We start from the raw sequence: 22,417 nt of genomic DNA, 5'->3' as shown, positions 1-22,417 counted from the left end.
AGATGGCTCTCCAGACTGACCCAGGAATGTGAACCTGCTCAGCAGATGCAGACCGGGTGGAAACGGGGAGGCCTGCCTGGGTGGGCCTGGAAGTGCCATTGGCCTTAGCAATTGACAGATGGTCCTCACCTGACAACTGCTTAGTGACTGTTCAGAGATACAATGGCACTGAAAATAGTTGCTTATGACTGGTCCTCGCACTTATAACTGCCACAGCATCCCCACGGCCACATGGTCAAAATTCAGTCACTTGGCAACTAGCCTGTATTTAAGAAGATTGTAGCATCCTGGGGTTATTTGATCGCTATCTGTGACCTTCCCAGCTGGCTTTTGACAAGCAAAGTCAATGGAGGAAGCTGGATTTGCTTAGTAACCACAGATCCACTTAACAACTGCAATGATTCACTTAGCAACGCTAGCAGAAAAGGTTAAATTGGGTGCAGCTCGCTTAACAGTCACCTTGCTTAGCAACAGAAATTCTGCTGTTCTGGGAACTTTCTCACTAGATTCACCAGTGCCGCTTTCCAGCCCAGGAGCTGAGGGAAATTGATGGCCTCTGAAAGAGACCCTGGCCGACTGCACTGTCAGCCCACCCCCAGAAGCACATCAGGGCTTCTGCCCATCCAGAAGTGTTGACTCTTGGAGGTGGGCAAGATCAAGAAACATGGCGGGAGTCCCAGGCACATCTGCCTGGAAAGCCTGCCCAAGTTCCTCCTTGCCCATTTTCTAACAGGCAAAGCCAAGATTGGGTTATTTTGAGTTCCTTTCCCAGAAATGAGCAGTTTTTCCCCTCTCCATCCCAAGGTCGTGCATGCGTCCCCCTTGTTACCTTTGCCTGTGGGAAGAAGGGGGAAGTCTTCAGCTGTCAGTTCCCCACCCCATGGTGCTAAAAGATTAGAGAAGGGATAGCATTGGGGGGGGGGAGGCAGACTCCCGCAACCCAAAGGGAAATGGCCCTAAATATCAGGGCTCAGGGCAGTGCCAGCGAAGCTTTGGCTGATCAAAAGGATAGCCCTCCTGGTTGGCTGAGTGCTTGGCATGGCTGGTGCCAACTGAAGGGGAGAGGGAGCAAGGAAAGACAGGCAGAGGATGCCATGCATCCGTGTCCTTCCAGATGGTCAGGAATCCTCACACCAGGGCAAGCAGCAGGTGCAAATGAATGTTGGTTTCCAAATAACCCAAGTTTAGCCTGTTCTGCAAAGAGCCACCTTTGGAAAATAACTCCCAGCATGACTAGTTTTGTAGTTGGCATCTGTGGCTGCTGGGCATGTTGGTAGGAGCTGCTGACAGTGCCACATCTGGAGGGCAGACATTACCATTCTTACATTTGAGAACCAGGCCAGGACAGAGCAACTGCACCCCTTAACCAAAACTTTCAGCAAGGCTCCAAAGATGGTGTCCAGCCCTTTGTCTCATCCTGGCATTTCCTCTCTCCTTCAGGTGCACTAAACAAGGCTATTTGCTCTCCAGCCCTCCCCAAAGCGGCAGCCTCTTTGCTGCTCCCGGCTGCGCCAATGCCAACTGCTCTCACCAACCGCTCTCGAAGCCCCACTTGAGGTTTTAACCAACAACTTCCCTCTGCCCTGGAGGCTTTGTTATCTGTGCCCCTGCACAGACTGCCCGATTCCTCCAATGTTAGAATTCTGGCAGAAATTGGTCCAGCCTTGAAAGCATCCATTGTTGCAGGAAAGCTGCTGTTGTGATCTCAACTGTCCACCCTCGGCAGTGTTACCATTCAAGAGTCTTTGGGTTGACTGAGTTTCCAACAACCCATTAGGATTCAGCAGCTGACATTCAATAATGGGGCAATTGTTTGTGCCCAAGTGGCTCATTCCCACACTCAGATGACACAACCCTGGGGCAAGGCAGGTTGTGGGCAGAGCCAATGGTGGCCTTTCTGCAGAATAGTAGCATTTCAGGCACTTTGAATTTCAAATTGTTTTAAGTGTGTATAATCTAAGATAACCCCAGATCTACCTGGATTTTGATGTTCAGTTCTTGGTTTGCCTCCTGAATGCACAAACATCCACCTGAGGCTGCTATGCATTATTCAATCTTGGGATTGTATTGATAGAGACATACTGCTTGTGTTGACCTAGAACAGACACCACTTGAGATATTGCAGGAGCACCATGCGCTTGGGTCTGCATTCATGGCACCTGTTGCCTTCTGCAAGCAACCAAATGTTGGTCTTGGCATCAGTTTGGGACAAGCCCCCTTCCGTTTAAGACACATTCTTATCCACCAACTGTGAAGGGAAAATGGGAAAGGGGAGAGAGAGACAGATGTGCTGCCTGAACTCTTTAGGGATCAGTAGAATTAAAATCCAGAAAGACATCTTTTTTGATGACAGAAGCCTCCTTGTCCTGCAACAACTGTGTGCTGTTAAATGTACGCTGTTCTTGAAATGTTGACTGCTTTAAAAACTACTGGTGTTTTACCCATCCAATTGCCAGTGCTGGTGCTTACCATCTGCCCTGAACCTGTTCGCAGGAGCTTGGCTTGAAACCCAGCCCATGCATAAACTCTTGGGCAAATTCATTTTCTCACACCTGGCCTAACCTAAAGGATGTTGCAACAGATGGATAGGGCTCGCAACTTGGGAGTCCTCCTAGATTCACGGCTTACCCTGGAAGATCATATAGTGGCCGTGACTAGGGGGGCTTTTGCCCAGGTTCGCCTGGTGCGCCAGTTGCGGCCCTATCTGGACCGGGATGCCCTGTGTACGGTCACTCATGCGCTCGTGACCTCTCGCCTTGACTACTGTAATGCTCTCTACATGGGGCTTCCCTTGAAGACCACTCGGAGGCTCCAACTGGTACAGAATGCGGCCGCGAGAGTTGTCTTGGGAGTTTCCCGGTACTCCCATGTTACACCTTTGCTCCGCGAGCTGCATTGGCTACCAGTTGTCTTCCGGGTGAGGTTCAAGGTCTTGGTTATGATCTTTAAGTCCTTACATGGCATGGGTCCGGGTTACCTCGGGGACCACCTGCTGCCGGCGTCAACTCCCCTCCGCCCTGTGCGTTCCCACAGAGAGGGCCTCCTCAGGGTGCCTCCAGTCAGGGAATGCCGACTGGCGGCCCCCAGGGGGAGAGCCTTCTCTGTGGGTGCCCCGGCTTTGTGGAACCAACTGCCGGTGGAGCTCCGGATGGCATCAGACCTCCGAACTTTCCGTCGTGGCCTGAAGACCCATTTATTCGAATTAGCTGGTCTGGCCTGACGGGGGATTTGGGTTTTAAATTGTTTTAGAATTGTATTACTGTTTTAACTGGGCATTGATTTAATCTTTTTTTTAACTTTTGTATTGTATTGTATTGTTATTTATATATGCCCTGTGAACCGCCCTGAGTCCCTAGGGAGAAGGGCGGTATACAAATCAAATAAAACTAAACTAAACTAAACTAAGATAAACAGAATGAGGTAGTTCTGAGCTCTTGGCAAAAGAGCATATTTCTTTTTTAAAAAAATAAATATATTGGGAAATCTGCCCTGGGTGCAATACAAGTATTTCCCTTCCAAATTTTGCCTAGAACCCAGCAAGGACTATTGTAGCAACAGAAAAACAAAGCGCCAAGAGCTTCGTTTTGTATCTGGGCATAGGACCCGAGTTATATGAAGGACCCACGTTCTGGCTGTTTTGTTTTTATTATTATTTTATTCCCATTTATATCCCGCCCTTCTCCGAAGACTCAGGGCGGCTTACAATCTAAGAAGCACAAATCAATGTGCTTAGCAATAGCCTTCATTCTATGTATATGCCTGCTTATTAGGGCTTTCGCCACCCCCCCCCCAGCGGCATTATTACAAAGTCAGCTTAATTGCCCCCAACAATCTGGGTCCTCATTTTACCTACCTCGGAAGGATGGAAGGCTGAGTCAACCTTGAGCCTGGTGGGACTCGAACCTGTACTAATTGCAGGCAGCTGGTGTTACTTAAGGAGGCATTAGCCCACTGCTCCACCAAGGCTCACCTTCCTTAGCTGCTACATATTTTATTTTTTATATTCTTGGAAATATTTTTGATTTTAATTTTGTTTGCCACCTGCTCACTTGAGATGGGCAGCCATCGAAAATAAAGCAAGACAAATTCACTTTTTACTCCTATCATTTGTTACCTACATTTTTATAGTACGGAGATGAACTGAGAAATCTCTTTTTCTTAGTGATTCCTGCGGAAGCCCGTGGATTGTTTCCCATCAAAACTTAGTTCTGTAATATGTAATTTTGAGGTAATTTTCATTGGATTTCCTGTAGTTCTGCAAATGTTCAGCTTATATAGATTGTGTATGTAATACAATATATATATGGCATATATAATATAGCTTATATTATTCACTGCACACTGAGAGATCCCAAGCAAGGATTTAAGCAGAGGAGCCACCAGGGGCTGAAGTGTTGCTTGAAGTGCCAAAGAACATCCTGCAGGAGGGAACGCAGTGGACGAGGCTTGGATTGGGCTCCGTGCTTGCTTCTGCCTGCCCAGAACAGCCCAGGAAGGCAAGTGTGCTCAAGCACTCTGGTTCCAAAGGCAGGGAGCTCCATGGGGCTTTTTGCTTGGGATTTCAAGCTGCGTTTCTCTTGAAAGACCAGCCCTGCTTTATACCAGACAGGAGCTCTCCGATTCAGGGGTCAAGGGCAGCAAACAATGAGTGGCCGGTCACTCTCCTTGGCCAAATCAGCCTGGCTTCCTACAAACGCTGGAAGGCCTGTGCCCGATCTCACGCAGGGATCTGGGTGTCCCAAAGAATATTCAGAATTTAGCTCAAGCGAGAAAGGAAGTGGAGCAGAGACAAAAAGGGGCTCGGGTGGCAGGACTGGCGGCAACTAGGCGGAAGAGTGCGGGGGAGGAGGAGGGGACAAACAATGGAGCCGGCGGAAAGGAAGCTCACAAAAGATGGTGGTGGAAAGAACAGCCGCCCAAGGGAGGCCCTTCTCAGGAAAGGGAGGGGCCTGGGGGCCTGCTTCCATCTCCCAATGTCCTACCTAGTGGGCTCTGGGCAAAGCCCCCCCCCCAGAAGTGAGACTGGAGCCTCTTGCAGGGACAAAGAAAGACACGCTTTTCTAAGACCGATGAATTCAAACTGGGGAGACTCCACTGCGCACAGCTTTTGCAAGACTGTAAAACTGACATCTAGCTGGGTAGTTAATCACAACTTTAAAAAAAGGAAAATTCCCTAAAGGCTACCTCGTTGCTGAAAAGGCCCAGAACCCACAAGAAGTCAGCAGCTCTCCTTGCTTGCCCCCCTCCCCACCCCAGACTAATTATACTCTGCTCCTCCTTCACATGTGATACAGCCAAAGGGATCTGGGATAGAAAGCCACCTCCCCGGCCCCGGCCAAAAAAAGATAGCATCACTTGCTTTTTTACACTGACCCCACTGCTGGTTTACAGCCATCTTCTAATTTAATGCAGAAAGTCATTTCTACGCACCTCATAGACATGTATATGCACAAACACGCACCTGCTCCACACACACGAGTCCCCGATGAAGGCATGTGCAGAAGTTCAACTATCTCAAATCTGGTTTATCTGACTGGCAAGTGCGCCCTTTTCGCACTTGGGGTTCCAAAAGGTACAATTCCAGGATAGATCAGTGCAGTTTTAATTAATGTTTTCTGTCCAAGCTCTTCAGTTGCATGTCTTGAATGTTTACATTTCTCAGAGGTTACAGAGAAGCCTATCTATTTATACCACAGGGGAGGGGAGGAGGGGGGAGAAAAAGGAGGAGGGGGGTCTGCTCTAGCTTTATAATACGTTAAAATAGATAAATCGAGTTTTCCTCCAAGCCCTTCCTGCTACATTTCCAATGGCTGGAGTGGAGGAAATTCAATCCTAATGCTTGTAGATTATTGAAGCCAAAACAACCACCTAAGGGCTGCCGGCTGGAGCATCTACACGGAGAAATCATGGCAATGAGCACGAGGAGGCCTTTCAGCCTGGCATGCGTGCCTCCCGAGTGCTTCTTCACGGCTGCTTCTCAGCCGCTCTGAGTCCTGCTCCATCGTTCACAAAGAGCAAAGGCTTCACTCCGGAGACAGCCCTTTGCTTTGCAAACACGATGGAATCACGGCAAGGCCTGGCAGGCTTAAACAGCCAGTCTTTCCAAAGCCAGATACGGCCAAACTCGGGCACTGCACAGTCCCGTCGCTCCTGTGGCTTAGTTTACTCTCACATTGAAGGGCTCTCTTCTGGCAGACTGGGACCAGCTCCAGAAGGACAGGAGGGCTGTGCTTGGCAGAGACGCTGCTCAGGGCAGGCAAGGAGCCACTGTGTAAGTGCCTTCCGCGGAGGTGTGCTGTGCGCTGTGCTCCTGCAGCAGGCCCAGGTCCAGGAAGCGCTCGCCACACCACATGCACTTGTAGTGCTGCTCTCGGGTGTGGACCCCGTGGTGCTTGTTCAGGTGCTCCCGCTGCTTGAAGGCCTTCTCGCAGGAGGGGCACTTGTACGGCTTTTCTCCCGTGTGGACACGACGGTGGCGCTGCAGGTCAGAGGCATACTTGAAGCGTTTCTGGCAGTCTGGGCACTTCAGGGGCCGTTCGCGTGCAGGATCACAGCGGTGCTGCACAAACTCTGAGGAGGAGAAGAAGCGCCGTTCGCACAGGGTGCAGCGGAGAGGCTTCTCAGTACAGTGCGAAGCCAGCTGGTGCTTCTGCAAGGCGGAGGCCCGCTTGTAGGCCTTGCTGCAGGCCGTGCATTTGAAAGGCCGCTCAGCGCTCTGCACGCAGCGGTGGCGCAGCAGCTCAGAGGACTGGCTGAAGCCCTTCTGGCAGGCGTTGCACTTGAAGAGGTTCTCAATGCCATGGACATGCTGGTGGTAGAGCAGGTGGGCTGGCTGCACAAAGCCTTTCTCACACAAAGAGCACTTGAAGGGCGGCGGGCCGGCCTCCTGCTCCGAAGAAGTGGCAGGGGCCACAGCCTTGTGAGTGCGGCGGTGTCGCATGAGCGCATACTGTTGCTTGAAGCTCATCTGGCAAAGGTCACACTGAAAGGGGCGCTCCGTGCTGTGGGTGCGCTCATGCTGTCGGAGGTCTGAGGGCCGCCGGAAGGCCTTGTGGCAAGCCGCACAGCGGAAGGGCCGCTCGCCACTGGGCGTGCAGGGATGCTGCAGCAGCTCCGAGGACTCTTTGAAGTGCAACTCACAGACGTTGCAGCGGAAGAGGTGGGCCTCGCCCGAGTGGGCGTACATGTGGCGCACCAAGTGGGAGCGGTGCTTAAATGCCTTCTCACACACGGTGCACTTATAGGGCCGTTCTGCACTATGTGTGCGCTTGTGGTGTACCAGGTGCGAGGACTGGCTGAAGCTCTTGTCGCACAGGCTGCACTTGTAGGGCTTCTCCCCAGTGTGCACCCGCTCGTGTCGCGACAGCTCCGAGAGGTGCTTGAAGGGCTTCTGGCAGATGGAGCAGCTGTAAGGCTTCTCCACTGGGGTCCGGTTGAGGGCTGCCGGCTGCTGTGGCGGGGCAGGTTCCTCGGGAGCTGCCGCCGCTGCCGCCACCGCCTTGTAGGTCTTTTCGCAGATGGAGCACTTGACGGCCGTGTTGCCATTGTGGACACTGTGGTGCTGGGCCAGCGAGGTGAGCAGAGAGAAGCCCATCTTGCAGACGCCACAGACGAAGGGTTTCTGTTCCACCTGCAGGCACTGGTGCTCCAGGAGGTCTGTGGCTTGATGAAAAACCTTCAAGCACTGAGTGCACTGGAAGGAGCGGTCGTGGCCACCTTGTAGGCACTGGTGCTCCTGGGGGTTGGAGAGGTGAGACAGGTCGTGCCCACAAACCCCACACTTGGGAGAGGCCTCCCCTCCAGCGCTGGCAGAGAGGGGCGGGTGCTGCAGCCCGCTGGGCTCCGGCTGCAGGAGGATGCCATACACGGCACAGCCCAAAGGATTCTCGGTCACCGCACTGGGCGGGATGGGGTGCTCTGGAAGGGCAGCCGCGGCCCCATGATGTGAGGGCTGCTGGGGGGGTGGCGGCTGCTGTGACCAGGTTTCTGACATGCTGGAGAGAAAAAAAGGGGGTTCCACAATAAGCAGTTCTGCTGCTCAACTGAGGCAGAGCAATCAAGGAAACCGATTCCTAGAGACTGATCACTAGGGTGGTTGTACGAATCCTCACAGGAGGGGCCAGCTACCTTTGAGACACATCAGACCAAAGCAGACCAGACATCCTGGTGGCCTCCCAGCCCCATGTCCTTCTTCCAGAAAGCTTCTGAGGAAACCTGCAAGGAAAGAGAGCAAGCCAGTAAGAATCACCGACAACTGCCTTCCCAGCAGAAGTGGATTTCAGGTTGGGATCAGGGTGCGAGAGCCGCCAAGCGTCACCTTCTGCTCTCCGTAACGAGATTCTTTCACATAAAGCACAGCATTGAAAACTGGCTATGAGAATCAGCAAGAGAGTTTTGCTCACCAGGCCATAATTCAAGATCTGCCTCCCCCGCCACATGTTTCCATCATCCTTGAATTGAAATATCTTGCTTCCTTCACTGCTATATGGACTTCGCTCAGTTCTTAAACCGAGAAGTCCTACGAGCAACAGACATCACGGTGCCTGGGAGATCTTTTTTTGGAAGTTAGGAAGATTGTAAGGTGGCCTCTGTGATCCCCAGCCTGGAAAGAACTGTCTGCTCAGTTGCTGGTGGGCTACATTACAGTCAGAAAAATACTCACTGCAAGGACCACTGATGGAAACGAGCCTTAGGGTCAATTCCGCTTCTTTCAAACAAAGTGAGATTACCTAAGAATGGTCACGTGACCTACATCTCATCATGTTTTCCCTCATCTTTCTCATCTCCACAGCCCTCCAGCTGCTCTCTGGGGATCCCCTACTCTCAGTTCCAGGGCGCCCTTTCTGCCTGGGGGGAGCAGAACTGGAGACGGGGTCCCAGGGCATCTGCCCAGCGCACCCCAGAGCGGGAGAGCTGCTCTTCCTTGCTCCCAGCAGAGTCCGATGGCAACTTCTGCCCAGGATGGGACAGACCCCCGGGTCCCTCCAACGGCTGCCACGCATCAGACGGGCTGCCAGCCCAGCCTGGCGCCTGTTCCAACCAGGGGTCCTCTGGCGGGGGCGCGGCGGGGGTCTCAGGCCTGCCACACCAACTCGACCCGGATCCTCGGCCCGAAAGCTCCACAGAGCGGCGCCTCCTTCCGCTCCTCCAGAGGCGGGGAAGGGCAGCACGAAAGCCGCAGCCGGGCTTTGGGGCAACCTTTCCTCCGCGGCTCTGCAGCGGCATCCTTAGCTCTGCGCGAAGGAGGCCCGGACGGGCAAGCCGCCCACCGCCGGGCAGGGCTGGTGGCTGCGAGCCCACCCCACCCCGCCGCCCGGCTTCCATTTCTCGCCGCGACCCGCAAGGCCGCCCCTGCCTGCTCCTGGGCCGCGCTTCCCCGGCGCTGCTCTGCCGAAGCCCACCGAGCGACCGAGAGGAGCGGTGGGGCGGCGGCCGGAAGCCCCGGAGGCCGAGGGTGCCGATCGCCGGGCGGGGCAGGCCTGCGCGCTTCTCGGGCGGGCCCGGAGACGGAGCGCGGCGAACCTCTCGCTCGGCCCCGCAGCGCCCTGGCGCGCCCTCCTGCCTACCTGGGGCCTGGCGCGCCGCTCCGATCCCCGGGCTCGCGTGGCGGGCGGGCGGGCGAGGCCGGCTGGCTGGCTGGCCGAGAAGGCGGGGGGCGCCGGCGGAGGGGCGAGCGGGCGGGCGAGGAGGCGCTGGAGGAAGGGGCGGCGTCGGGGAAGAGCCGCGGGATCGGCGCTGCCCTCTGCCGGACCGCAGGGGCAGCCGCGTCGGACGCGAGGGGGAACTGCAGGCGAGCGCCCCTGCCGGTGGGTCCGCCCGCTCTGCCAACCGGGCCGGGAGGCCTCCGTCGCCCCGGGGTCGGCCGCCGCGCGCAGCGTCCCGGGGAAGGGGCGGCATCAGGCGGAGCCGGCCGGCCTGTTGTGCCACCCAGCCGGGGCTCAGCGCCCCAGTGGATTCCTTAAAAGGCGCCCGTGGGGCGAATCCCCGAGTGGGCGGCCGGGGAGGCTCCTTGGAGAGCCTGAAGCCCTCCCCGCCGCCGCCCGGGACGGCTGTCCTCAGACCGCCGCAGCCAAAGGGCGGCTGCTCTTGAGAACCGCGGCGATGGAGCGGCTGCTCTTCTGTCAGCGCTGCTCAAGATCTGGTGGCGCCCAGGTGGCCCTTGACCAACCTTCCGATCCCCCAGACCCAACCTTGCACGCAGGGCTCCCTTTTTATCTCGCCTAAGTGCAAATTTGCGTTTCTGAACTGCACCTTATTAAAAGAGGACCAATATTTAAGCATATCGATATGCTTATAGCCTAATTTGTGGGGTTAGCATCTGGAAATTCTATTAAGGTAAAGGTTCCCTTCCACATGTGTGCTAGTCATTTCCGACTCTAGGGGCCGGTGCTCATCTCCGTTTCAAAGCCGAAGAACCAGCGCTTGTCCAAGGACATTTCCGTGGTCATGTGGCCGGCATGACTAGATGACGCTGTTACCTTCCCACCGTAGCGGTCCCTATTTTTCTACTTGCATTTTTACGTGCTTTCAAACTGCTAAGTTGGCAGAAGCTGGGACGAGTAGCAGGCGCTCACTCTGTTATGCGGCACTTGGGATTCGACCCGCCAAACTGCCGACCTTCTGATCGACAAGCTCAGCGTCCTAACCCACTTGAAGAGCACAGTCCCGTGGGCAAGACTTCCAACCAAACTCATTTATTTTCCTTGGTCCATATTTTTTTCAGGATACACGTGCAAACTGATACACAAGCCATGCAGATGCATTAAGCAGATTACCATTAGCCACTACAGAACCGGAACCAGCGCCTGCTGAACAGATTATGGCAATCCAGGATCTCCCAGAATGCCCGCTCCACGCTACCACAGCAGATAAGGTCCTCAGCAGAGTACAGGAATGGGTGGTTTCAGGGTGGCAAGAAAGGAGTCCAGGCCCAGAATTCCAGGCATTTTTCACAAGGAGACATGAGCTGTCTTCTCACAAGGGATGCCTATTATGGGGTAGCAGAGTCATCATTCCGGAGAAACTTAGGGACAAGGTCTTACAGTCACTACATGAGGGACACCTTGGCATAGTCAGGATGAAAGCCTTAGCCAGGAGTTATTTGTGGTGGCCGGGCCTGGATAAGGCTATTGAGGAACAGGTAGCGGGTTGTTACACATGCCAAAGATCGAGGCCAGAACAGCCAACACCGTGGTCCAGAGTCCACATAGATTATGCTGGCCCGTTTCAAGGTCAAACTTTCCTAGTAGTAGTAGATAGTTACTCCAAATAGTTAGAGCTAGTACCAGTGACGAGTATGACCACACTCAAAACGGTCCAGGCGCTCAGGGGACTCTTTGCTACACATGGTCTTCCTGATGTGATAGTTTTGGATAATGGCCCACAATTCACATCTGCTGATTTCCAGGATTTCATGAGGGCCAACTTGATTAGACACGTCACTTCCACGCCCTTTCACCCATCGTCTAATGGGCAAGCAGAACGTATGGTGAGGATGACCAAGGATGCATTGAGACGCATCATCAGCAGAAACTGGCATCAGAGGTTGGCCCAATTTCTTCTGGCACAACACACCACTCCGTGCACAACCACAGGCAAGAGCCCAGCAGAACTGCGGTGGGGCAGACGTCTCATCACAAAGTTGGACCGACTCCACCCTGACAGAGTGGCCACAGACATAGAACAACCTTTACCCCCCAGGGAACTACACACGGGGAACCTGGTTTGGGTCAGGAACTATGGGCCGGGACATGTGTGGATTCAGGGGGAGGTGATTGAAAGAACAGGGCCGTTGTCTTACATTGTAGAGGTGGAGGGGGGTCGTCAGGTCAGAAGACAATTGACCAAATCAGGAAGCGGGTTCCTGAAAGGTCACCGGGCAACCAATCCACCCAACCACAAACAATGGGCCCTGGGGAGGAGGAGGATCTCACGGACAGTGTACTGATGCCAGAGACTTTTGGCAGGTCGGAACAGCAGCTGGAACAACAGGCTCTGAATCACCAGGACAATGTGGCTGCCAGAGCCCAGAGCCAGGTCTCAACTTATGACTTGGCTGTCCAGGGAGGGGAGCAACCGCTGAGAAGGTCAAGCAGGGCTCATAGGCCACCTGCCTATTTGGAGGACTATGTTAGGTCGTAAGGAAGGACGCAACGTGCCTAATCATCACACAGAAGCATGTGTTAAAAAATAAAATTATTGGTTTTTTTATGGGGGAAGGGGTGTTATGTATGTTATGTATGGGGATAAATAAAATACAAGTAGCGGCTCATTGTAACCATCAGGGGGTGCTGTGCTGAGACAGGATTGGCTGGGACGCGGCCAGCAGGAAAACCCAAGTAAAGGATTGGCTGCCAGTGCACCTGGCCAGGTATATAAGGGTAACCCCTATTGTTCAATTGAGCACTACAACCAATAAAGAGCTGCCTTGCTGAGTCCATCGTCTTTGTCTTGCCATGCGGTCAAGACCCACTACACAATATAAAGTATTCACAGAGATTTGGAATTTATGCATCAAACTACGTTATTATCTGAATAATGCTCAGTTAACGAGGGTACTAAGCCTTGAGCTCTGATTTATAAAGCCCAATTCCTGGGCTCGTGAAACCTGTTAAGTCAAACCTAAAACAGCCCATTGTGGCCCATGTGACTAGATGCTGGTGGGACCTTTGCCACAGAGGTGAGACTTTGACAGTGACTCTGGCAGTTGTGCAGGACTTTGGAGTTCCTGAGACTAAAAGTTTCACAGAAAGCAACGGCCTGTAATCTTGCCCAACCCCTTGCCCACTCCTGGCAGGTGCCATCTGTCCCCTTCAGCCAATAAAACCACCACTTGCAGAGGCAGCCTCACCCACTGCTGAATGGTTCTCATTGCCAGGAAATATTTCCTCACCTACAACAGAGCTTCTTGTAATGCAAGCCTACCACATCTTGTCCTGCCTTCTATATGACAGCTTTTCAGATAGTCCTCACTTAATGACCACACATGAGCCTAGAATTTCCATTGTCCTTCAAAAGAAGAGAGGGAGGGGCAGGGAGAGAGAGAATTAGGAAAAGCAGGATTAGTTCATTTTAGTTTATCAGGATATTGATTATAGAAGTGTTTAAGGAATTTGGCAGCTTTAACGTGTTTAAGGTCCACCCACTCAGATTCGGAACGGGGAAAGTCTTTCCAAGCTACCAGATACTGAATCTTCCGTTGGTGTTTGCAGGGATCCAAAATGTCTTTCACTTCGAATAGCTGCTGGTCCCTGGATCAGGACCAAGCTGTGCTATGCGCACAAACAAAACCATGCTCCCTCTGGTCCGTGGAAAAAACTCTCCAAATAACCAGTTCCTGGTGCCCAAAAGGTTGGGGACCTCTGACCGTTGAACACCGTTTTCCACTCAACTCCCTCTTTGATCCTAACTAGGTAATATCCTTCTTGCAGGTCTAGCTTTGTAAAGATTTTCCCCTTTACCAGAGGAGTCTTTCATGTCTTTCATTAGGGGCATGGAGTAAACATTTTCTACGCAGACAGCATTTAACCCTCTATAGTCCACACATAGATGAAGCGATCCATCTTTTCTTGGAGCAGAACTGGGGTTGAGACCCAGGGTTGGGTCAGTTGGATGAATCCTTGTTCTAAATTTTTGTCAATGAAGGTTCATAGCTCGCCCACTTCCCCAGGGCTCACTGAGTATAGCTTGGGTTTGGGTAATTTAGCCCCAGGTAAGAGTTCTATGGAACAGTTTGTGGGCTGAGGTGGTGGGAGTGTGTCCGATCCCTTTTCACTAAATACATCATGTCTTGGTATTCTTTGGGGATTTGAGGGCTTGCCTCCTACTGTTCCTGGGATGCCGCTCTTATCTCCTGCCTGGGATCCTGGGCCACCTGGTCCCTTCTCTGATTTTTCCCCGGGTTTGTCTGTTGTGTTTTTAACAGCCCCCTCCTCCAGTTCACATAGGGGTGACATTTCAGCAGCCACATAGCCCCAGCACCAGTGGTCTCTCTATGCCAGGGGCTACTATAAAACTCAGAGTCTCAGTATATGCCCCCATCCACAACTCCACTGGTTCGGTGAAAATCACTTGGATTTCTCCCAAAACCCCCCCCACACACACACACACTATGGAGAAGGCCAGTAACACCTTAAGCTGCTTGAGTCTGATCCCTGGCTTCTCAACTAGAACAGGGTTGACCAGGCATCTGAGTCCAGGAGGACCAGCAAGCTTGATTTGAGTTCTGAGGATTGGACCACTAGTTCTAGGGATAGTCACCAGGGTGACGGGGCCACTTACCAGGTGGCCGTAATCAGAGACGGTATTGATTTCCTCAGAGTCCTCCGCTTGGTTGGAGTTCCATCGCCGCCCCTGGGGGTGGGGAGAACTCTACGACTTACACTCCCTCCAGAGATGTTTCCCAGGCCCACGGTGGTGGGTTGATGGGTTTCTTTGTGGGCCCGGGTTTTTTCGCCGGGCAGCTGGCTCTGCACTCGGCTGCATGGTGCCCTTCCCTTCTGCACTTGAAGCAAGCAGTTGAGCACTGCTGTGGGTCTTGGGTGCTCGTCAGTGGTTTGGGGCCATTCTGATTCTCGGGGGTTGGGGGTGTCTTTTGCCACCCATGTCCCATCCTGTGCTTGTTCCAGGCCAGGTTGATCTCTACTTCCTGTCTTGCGGGCTCTCCTTCCCCCTGAGACTAATTCCGCTGGTGCTCCTTGCTGGGTTCCCCCCAGTGCTAGGGTTATTCTGGATCAAGCTGATGTATTGTGATTAATCCCTTGTTAAGACCTCTGCGCTTGGTCTTTATAAACAGATGCTATCACTGTTAACAGCCCTTTTCCAGATAGCAGAACTCGTGGAAACACCTTTTGTCATCTAGAAATACCTTTATTTGCATGTAGAGTAGATTACAGCAGATGAGGTGCATTAAGATGATATTTGGACAGTATTCCCAAGGTCAGAAGACAGTAATTACTCACAGCGTCTGCACGTGAAATGAAGGAACATGTGAATCTGCCGGTTATGGAGCAGATCAGGCACGGAGCCAAGAAGAAGAAGGAAGTTAGCTGAGAAAGAGGGAAATACATCACAAAGGGGGAGGGATTGACTGGCCCATTATCATAATGTATAATTTCCCAAAACAGCCACGTGGTGGCAGCACAAGGGTGGTGGCAGCCGCCACTGTTGGGCTGACTGAGGTGCCGGCTGTCACAGCAGGGATAGTTGTTCTGTCACCAGCTGTGGATGGATGCACATCAGGTTGCCCCATCCGAGCCAGCGTTTCATGCGCTTTGAGGTTCTCAAAGGCCCCCTGCATGAATTTTATGGCTTTTCCATCATCCAATTTGCCCGGTTGCTCCCTCTGCACTCATTGCTTTCTCCCTCCAGCCTTTCCAGCTCAGCTTGCTTTCCGCATCAGTAGCTGCCTCTGCCCCCACATATGAATGTCACCCCTTGGGGTTTCTCTTCCCACTCCTCTTTTTTAATAGTAATAATATAATAATAATAATAAAGTTGGAGGGGACCTTGGAGGTCTTCTAGTCCAACCCCCTGCTCAGGCAGGAAACCCTATACCATTTCAGACAAATGGCTGTCCAGTCTCTTCTTAAAAACATCCAGTGTCGGAGCATTCACAGCTTCTGGAGGCAGGTAGTTCTACTGATTAATTGTTCTAACTGTCAGGAAATTTCTCCTTAGTTCTAGGTCACTTTTCTCCTTGATTAATTCCCATCCTTTGCTTCTTAACTTGGAGAATATCTTGACTCCCTCTTCTTTCTTACTTGTCAGGAATCTGTTTAATCTTCCACTTGGTGCAGAGTTTGTCACCCAATTGATGTCAGGGTGATTAAAGTCCCCCATTACTATTGTGATGTGCTTCCTACATACCGTAGTTAACTGACTAGCAAAACATTCATCTATTTCCTCTTTGGTTGGGTGGCCTGTATTATGCACCTATGGCAATGTCATTTTTCCCTCTTTTTATATTAATCCAAATGCATTCAACACAGTTTTCATCATCGTTGTGCTATTTATGTAGAGATGTAATTATTTCTTATATATAAAGCAACTTCATCTCTTTTATTTGGTCTGTTCCCTCTAGCAGTGTGCTCCATTTGTGGGTTTCATCCCACCAAGTTTCCGTAATAGCAACAATATCATATCTGCCCTCATTTACCTAAATTTCTAATTCACCCTGTTTATTGCTCATACTCTGTGCATTAGTGTATAGACATTTGAATCCTTTATGACTGACCCCGTGTTTACTTTCTACATAACCTGTGTGTTGCCTGAGTTCCCCTATTTCCTTACCATCTTTTTGATTAGTGCACTTTATGTGGCACTCACTATTAAAAGCTTGATTTTGCTTGACAGCAAAGGTTAATATTCTTATCTGCACACACATCTATGTTATGTGCACTGATAACCCTATTCATTTTATATTGCCAGAGACAGGAATGTTTTATATCAATTAACTCACTGCTCCCGTTATTCAGTTTAAATATTTCTCCAGAAAATCTGTGAATTTAATGCCAAGTAACTCAGTCCCTTTTTTTGATGGATGCAAACCATCTCTTTTGTACACTTTTTCATTGGACCAGCTGCAGACATCGTAACTAATATAACCAAAGACCTTAACACCACTCTTTTGGCCACATATTGAATTCTGCTATACGCCGGCCTTTTCCACTTTGTTCATTATACACTGGTAAAACCTCTGAAAAAGCCTACAGCCTATCCTGCTAAGTTTTTGCCCCAAGCTCTGGAAATCATTCTGCACAGAGAGTACATCTCTTTGGGACAGATTAGTGCCAAGATGTACAATGGCATCCACGTCACGGTCCTTTTTCCCAACCCCTAGGGACCATCGGAGTCTTCCTCCAGCCATTCAGACAGATGCAGTCCTCCCAGTGGGGGTCTTGTAGATGGTGCTCCCCAGGTTTCAATTTCTTCCACCGTAGAGGTAGAATCCTCTCTGGGTTGACTAAAATTGCAGATTCTGCCTAATGTCAGATTTGCCCCAGTTTGGTCTCTCAGGAAAGTAGGACTTGTGGCTTTAGTTGAAGCAAAGCAATTTTTACTGAAAGAAACTGGTTGCAACCAAGTCAGGTGGAATCTAGAGTTCCAGTGCAAAATACAAAGCTATTTCCAACTCCCAATTCCACCCCCCCATGACCAATCCCCCCCTCCCCTTTCATTCTCAGGGAAAATGGCCTTGAAGACAAGCTGGCATGGCGATCTGGTTGTCACTTCCATTGGCACTTCTCCCTCCCCATTTCCCACCATTACATACACAGATGTGGGTTGCCCCCAATGCCTCCCTCCCTTCCCCTTTGATGGCAGGAACCCGGCAATATGCCAGGCTGACGATGGAGGTCCTGACAGAAACTTGGGAGGTGGTGGTGTCTGTAACAGTTTGAACAGTTGTTAAATGATCAGTCATTATGAGAGGACTACAGAATATAGAGTAACAGAAGCGGTCTTGGAGGTCTTCTATCTAATCCAACGCTCTGCTCAAGCAGGAGATTTTGTACCATTTCAGACAAGTCACTGTCTAATCTCATTTTAAAACAACTTCTGGAGGCAAGTTGTTCCACTGATTAATTGTCCACACTGTCAGGAAATTTCTCCTTAGTTCTAGGTTGGTTCTTTCCTTGGTCAGTTTCCATCCATTGTTTCTTGTCTTGCCTTCAGGTACTCTGGAGAATAGGTTGAACCTCTAGTCCTTGTGGCAGTCCCTCAAATATTGGAACACTGCTATCATGACACCCCTAGTCCTTCTTTTTGCTGGACTCGACATAAACAATTCCTGCAACCATTCTACCTGTTTTGCCTACAGTCTCCTAATCATCTTTGCTGCTCTTCTTTGCACTCTTCCTAGAGTCTCAATTTTTTTTGGTATTGTAGTGAATAAAAGTAGATGCAATATTCCAAGTGTGGTGGTACCAAGACATTATAAAGTGGTACTTACACTTCATGTGATCTTGATTCTATTCTATCCCTCTATTAATGCAGCCTAGGACTGTCTTGGCTTTTTTTGGCAGCTGCAGCACACCGTTGGGCCATTTAAGTGGTTCTCCAGTAGGACTCCTTGATCCCTCCCATAGTTACTGCTATTTAGCCAGATACCACCTATTCTATACCTTTGCATTTGGTTTTTCTTGCTTAAATGGAAACCTTACTTTTCTCTCCATTGAATTTTATTTTGTTGGATAAAGCCCAGTGTTCGTCAAGATCCTTCTGGATCTTGAACCTAGTTCTCTATCTGAGCTTGAAGCACTTAGAGGAAAGAAACACTCATGTGCGTTTGTTGTTTGTCGACTTCAGTTCGGCGTTTAACACAATCATTCCCCAGCATCTAGTAGACAAACTGGGCCTTTTACGCTTAAGCACCCCTTTGTGCAACTGGATTCTTTTATTATTATAAGTTTTATTAATTTTATACTATTTACATTCAAATATTTGTGAAGCAATACAGTGGTTGGATAATCAAAAGGAAACAATATCAAATAACAGGTTATTTGTACATAGCTCAGGTTACATCAACAAAAATTCCCTCTCCGCTTCCCTTAGTTACAATCCCCAAAATGACAGAATGATCTCAGTTCGAATCCAAGGCAAACCATTCAATATCACAGTAGTCCAAGTCTATGCCCCAACCACCAGTGCTGAAGAGGATGAAATTGACCGGTTCTATGAAGCCCTACAGCACCTTATAGAACTAACACCAAAAAATGATGTCCTTATCATCATGGGGGATTGGAATGCTAAAGTAGGAAGCCAAAAGATAACTGGAATAACAGGCAAGTTTGGCCTTGGAGTACAAAATGAAGCAGGGCACAGGCTGATAGAATTTTGTCAAGAGAATACGATGGTCATAGCAAACACTCTTTTCCAACAACCCAAGAGACGGCTCTACACATGGGCATCACCCGACGGTCAACACAGAAATCAGATTGACTATATGCTCTGCAGCCAAAGATGGAGAAGCTCTATACAGTCAGTAAAAACAAGACCAGGAGCTGACTGTGGCTCAGACCATGAGCTTCTCCTTGCAAAGTTTAGGCTTAAACTGAAGAAAGTAGGGAAAAGCACTAGGCCACTCAGGTATGAATTAAATCATATCCCTGTTGAATATACAGTAGAGGTGACAAATAGATTTAAGGAATTAGATCTGATAGACAGAGTGCCAGAAGAACTATGGACAGAGGTTCGCGACATTGTACAACAGGTAGCAACCAAAACCATCCCAAAGAAAAAGAAATGCAAGAAAGCAAAATGGCTGTCTGAGGAAGCTTTGCAAATAGCTGAGGAAAGGAGGGAAGCGAAAGGCAAGGGAGAAAAACATAGATATGCCCAATTGAATGCAGAATTCCAGAGAATAGCTAGAAGAGATAAGAATGCCTTCTTAAAAGAACAGTGCAAAGAAATAGAAGAAAACAATAGAATAGGGAGGACCAGAGATCTTTTCAAGAAAATTGGAGAGATGAAGGGAACGTTTAATGCAAAAATGGGCATGATAAAGGACCAAAATGGCAGGGACCTAACAGAGGCAAAAGAGATTAAGAAGAGGTGGCAAAATTACACAGAAGAACTATACAAAAATGAGCTTAACGTCCCAGATAATCACAATGAGGTGGTCACTGACCTCGAGCCAGACATCCTAGAATGTGAAGTGAAGTGGGCCTTAGAAAAGCTGAGCAACAACAAAGCTAGTGGAGGTGACAGTATTCCAGCTGAGCTATTCAAAATCTTAAAAGATGATGCAGTAAAAGTGCTACACTCAATTTGCCAGCAAATTTGGAAAACTCAACAGTGGCCACAGGATTGGAAAAGATCAGTTTACATTCCAATTCCAAAGAAAGGCAGTGCCAAAGAATGTTCAAACTATCGCACCATTGCACTCATTTCTCATGCTAGTAAAGTTATGCTTAAAATCCTACAAGCTAGACTTCAGCAGTATGTGGATCGAGAACTACTAGAAGTACAGGCAGGATTTCGAACAGGCAGAGGAACTAGAGATCAAATTGCCAACATACGCTGGATCATGGAGAAAGCTAGGGAGTTCCAGAAAACCATCTACTTCTGCTTCATTGACTATGCTAAAGCCTTTGATTGTGTGGATCATAACAAACTGTGGCAAGTTCTTAAAGAGATGGGAGTACCAGACCATCTTATTTGTCTCTTGAGAAACCTATATGCGGGTCAAGAAGCAACAGAGAGAACTGGACACGGAACCACTGATTGGTTCAAAATTGGGAAAGGAGTCCGGCAAGGCTGTATACTGTCACCCTGCCTATTTAACTTATATGCAGAGCACATCATGAGAAAGGCAGGGCTAGATGAATCAAAAGTTGGAATTAAGATTGCCGGAAGAAATATCAACAACCTAAGATACGCAGATGATACCACTCTAATGGCAGAAAGTGAAGAAGAACTAAAGAGCCTCTTGTTGCGGGTGAAGAAGGAGAGTGCAAAACTTGAGTTGAAACTTAACATTAAGAAAACCAAGATCATGGCATCCGGCCCTCTCAATTCCTGGCAAATAGATGGGGAAGAAATGGAGGTAGTGACAGATTTTATTCTCCTGGGCTCCAAGATCACTGCAGATGGGGACTGTAGCCAAGAAATTAAAAGATGCTTGCTCCTGGGGAGGAAAGCCATGGCAAATCTAGACAGCACACTAAAAAGCAGAGACATCACCCTGTCAACAAAAGTGCGTATAGTCAAGGCTATGGTCTTCCCAGTTGCAATGTATGGCAGTGAAAGTTGGACCATAAGAAAGGCTGAGCGCCAAAGAATTGAGGCCTTTGAACTATGGTGCTGGAGAAGACTCCTGCGAGTCCCTTGGACTGCAAGGCGATCAAACCGGTCAGTCCTAGAGGAGATCAATCCTGACTGCTCTTTAGAAGGCCAGATCCTGAAGCTAAAACTCAAATACTTTGGCCACCTAATGAGAAGGAAGGACTCACTGGAGAAGAGCCTAATGCTGGGAAAGATCGAGGGCAATAGAAGAAGGGGACGACAGAGAATGAGGTGGCTGGATGGAGTCACTGAAGCAGTAGGCGTGAGCTTAAATGGACTCCAGATGATGGTAGAGGACAGGAAGGCCTGGAGGAATGTTGTCCATAGGGTCGCGATGGGTCGGACACAACTTCGCAGCTAACAACAAGTCAACTTAATCAAATTAATACGTTTCTAATTGTGACCTAGTCAATTAAAAGAGTTTTCAATATATTTTCATTAATACATATCAATATCCTGTTTTTAGGTTTTATCTAATTGCAATGAAATAATCTAAAGTAGCCTATACTAAATGAAAGAAAGGTTACTTTTGTGTGACCGACATTTCCCTCTTTCAATAAAAAGTAATTAACCTGTCTACAAAACTTACATTATTCATTTCAAAACAGTCTTATTTTTACCAATATCTTCTATTTATTATCTTAACAATTCACCACTTATATCAAAATATATTATATCTTTCCAAATTGTATGATATATATCGATTCTAATAATTTTCTTTTAAAAATTAAATACAAGATAAGTTTCTATCTATATCATTACAACAAATATATTCTATAAGTCGTCTTAACCGTACTTCAATTGTTAAAATACTATCTTTTGATATATCATTCCAAATTCTATAATATAGTTCAGAATTATATTCTAAAAGCTTCATTTTGTTTTCCCTTACGGATCTAAGACCTAAGTGTAAAGTGTATCTTTAGGAATCCCAAAAAAAAAGACAAGTTCAATTTTTTAAATCTAACTCTTGCCTTCCTTTTGTGCCAATCAGGCTTCACTTTTGGCATCTTTAAATTCTCAAATGTATCTCTCTTTCTTCCTATACCCCTTATTTGAATCCAGGGAGAGTATCCAAATGTCAGTTTTGCAGAGAAAGTGTCCCCTTTGTCTTCACTCTTAATGTTGCTTTCTTCCGGTGCTATTGCTTTTTGAGTTGTAAGTTTTGTAGTTGCCATTGAAATTTGGACTTTGAGGTTCTCTGTAGGTTGCATTTGTTGTTCTTTGAAATCTACTATTTTAGTGTTGGTTTCCACTTCTATTTGGTTTTGGATTATCATTTCCTCATCTAAGGTCAGAATTTGATTTGGTGGCTTTAAGTTGTCAGATTTTTCTTGCAGTTTGGCTTTAATTTGCTCTGTCATTGCCAAAATTGTGTCTAGTATCAGTTTATAGTGAAGAGGTGGGATATATTCAACCATTTCATTGTTGTTTGCAGCTAAATCTTCCATAGAGGCTATTTTAATAAGAGTCAAAGATTATCCACCTCCAGAAGAGTTGTTTTCAGTGCCAGGTGTTCCCACACTTATCTTTAAAAGTAATGTCAAGGACAGCTCTGTTATTAAGTCAGCTCTCACAACAGGAAAAAAATTTACTTGCTGTACCAAGTTTTGCCACAAGATGTCATCAATAG

The 22,417-nt window shown here is 49.0% G+C and overlaps 1 protein-coding gene across 4 annotated transcripts; it reads right to left on the bottom strand.

Annotated features, from left to right (window-relative positions):
• Window positions 1-5,385: 5,385 nt before the first annotated feature.
• On the bottom strand, window positions 5,386-9,680 carry ZNF319 (zinc finger protein 319). Of its 4 annotated transcripts, none has more exons than XM_081336275.1 (3): window positions 9,567-9,680; window positions 8,128-8,602; window positions 5,386-7,994 (listed from the first exon to the last, which is right to left on the bottom strand). In XM_081336275.1, the coding sequence occupies exons 2-3, from the start codon at window positions 8,436-8,438 to the stop codon at window positions 6,248-6,250; spliced, it is 2,058 nt and encodes a 685-aa protein (XP_081192401.1). In that variant the 5' UTR covers window positions 8,439-8,602; window positions 9,567-9,680; the 3' UTR covers window positions 5,386-6,247. The 4 variants fall into 4 exon arrangements, with proteins under 4 accessions (XP_081192401.1, XP_081192403.1, XP_081192402.1 ...); XM_081336277.1 differs by lacking the exon at window positions 9,567-9,680 and adding an exon at window positions 8,663-9,346 and having other exon boundaries at window positions 8,128-8,214; XM_081336276.1 differs by lacking the exon at window positions 9,567-9,680 and having other exon boundaries at window positions 8,128-8,214; window positions 8,403-8,430.
• Between the last annotated feature and the right edge of the window lie 12,737 nt (window positions 9,681-22,417).

Source organism: Vipera berus (assembly GCF_964194415.1).
Source record: "Vipera berus genome assembly, chromosome: 10".
NCBI lineage: Eukaryota > Metazoa > Chordata > Lepidosauria > Squamata > Viperidae > Vipera > Vipera berus.
The sequence above is the reverse complement of the archived record's forward strand: the minus strand, read 5'-3'. Positions and strand labels throughout refer to the sequence as shown.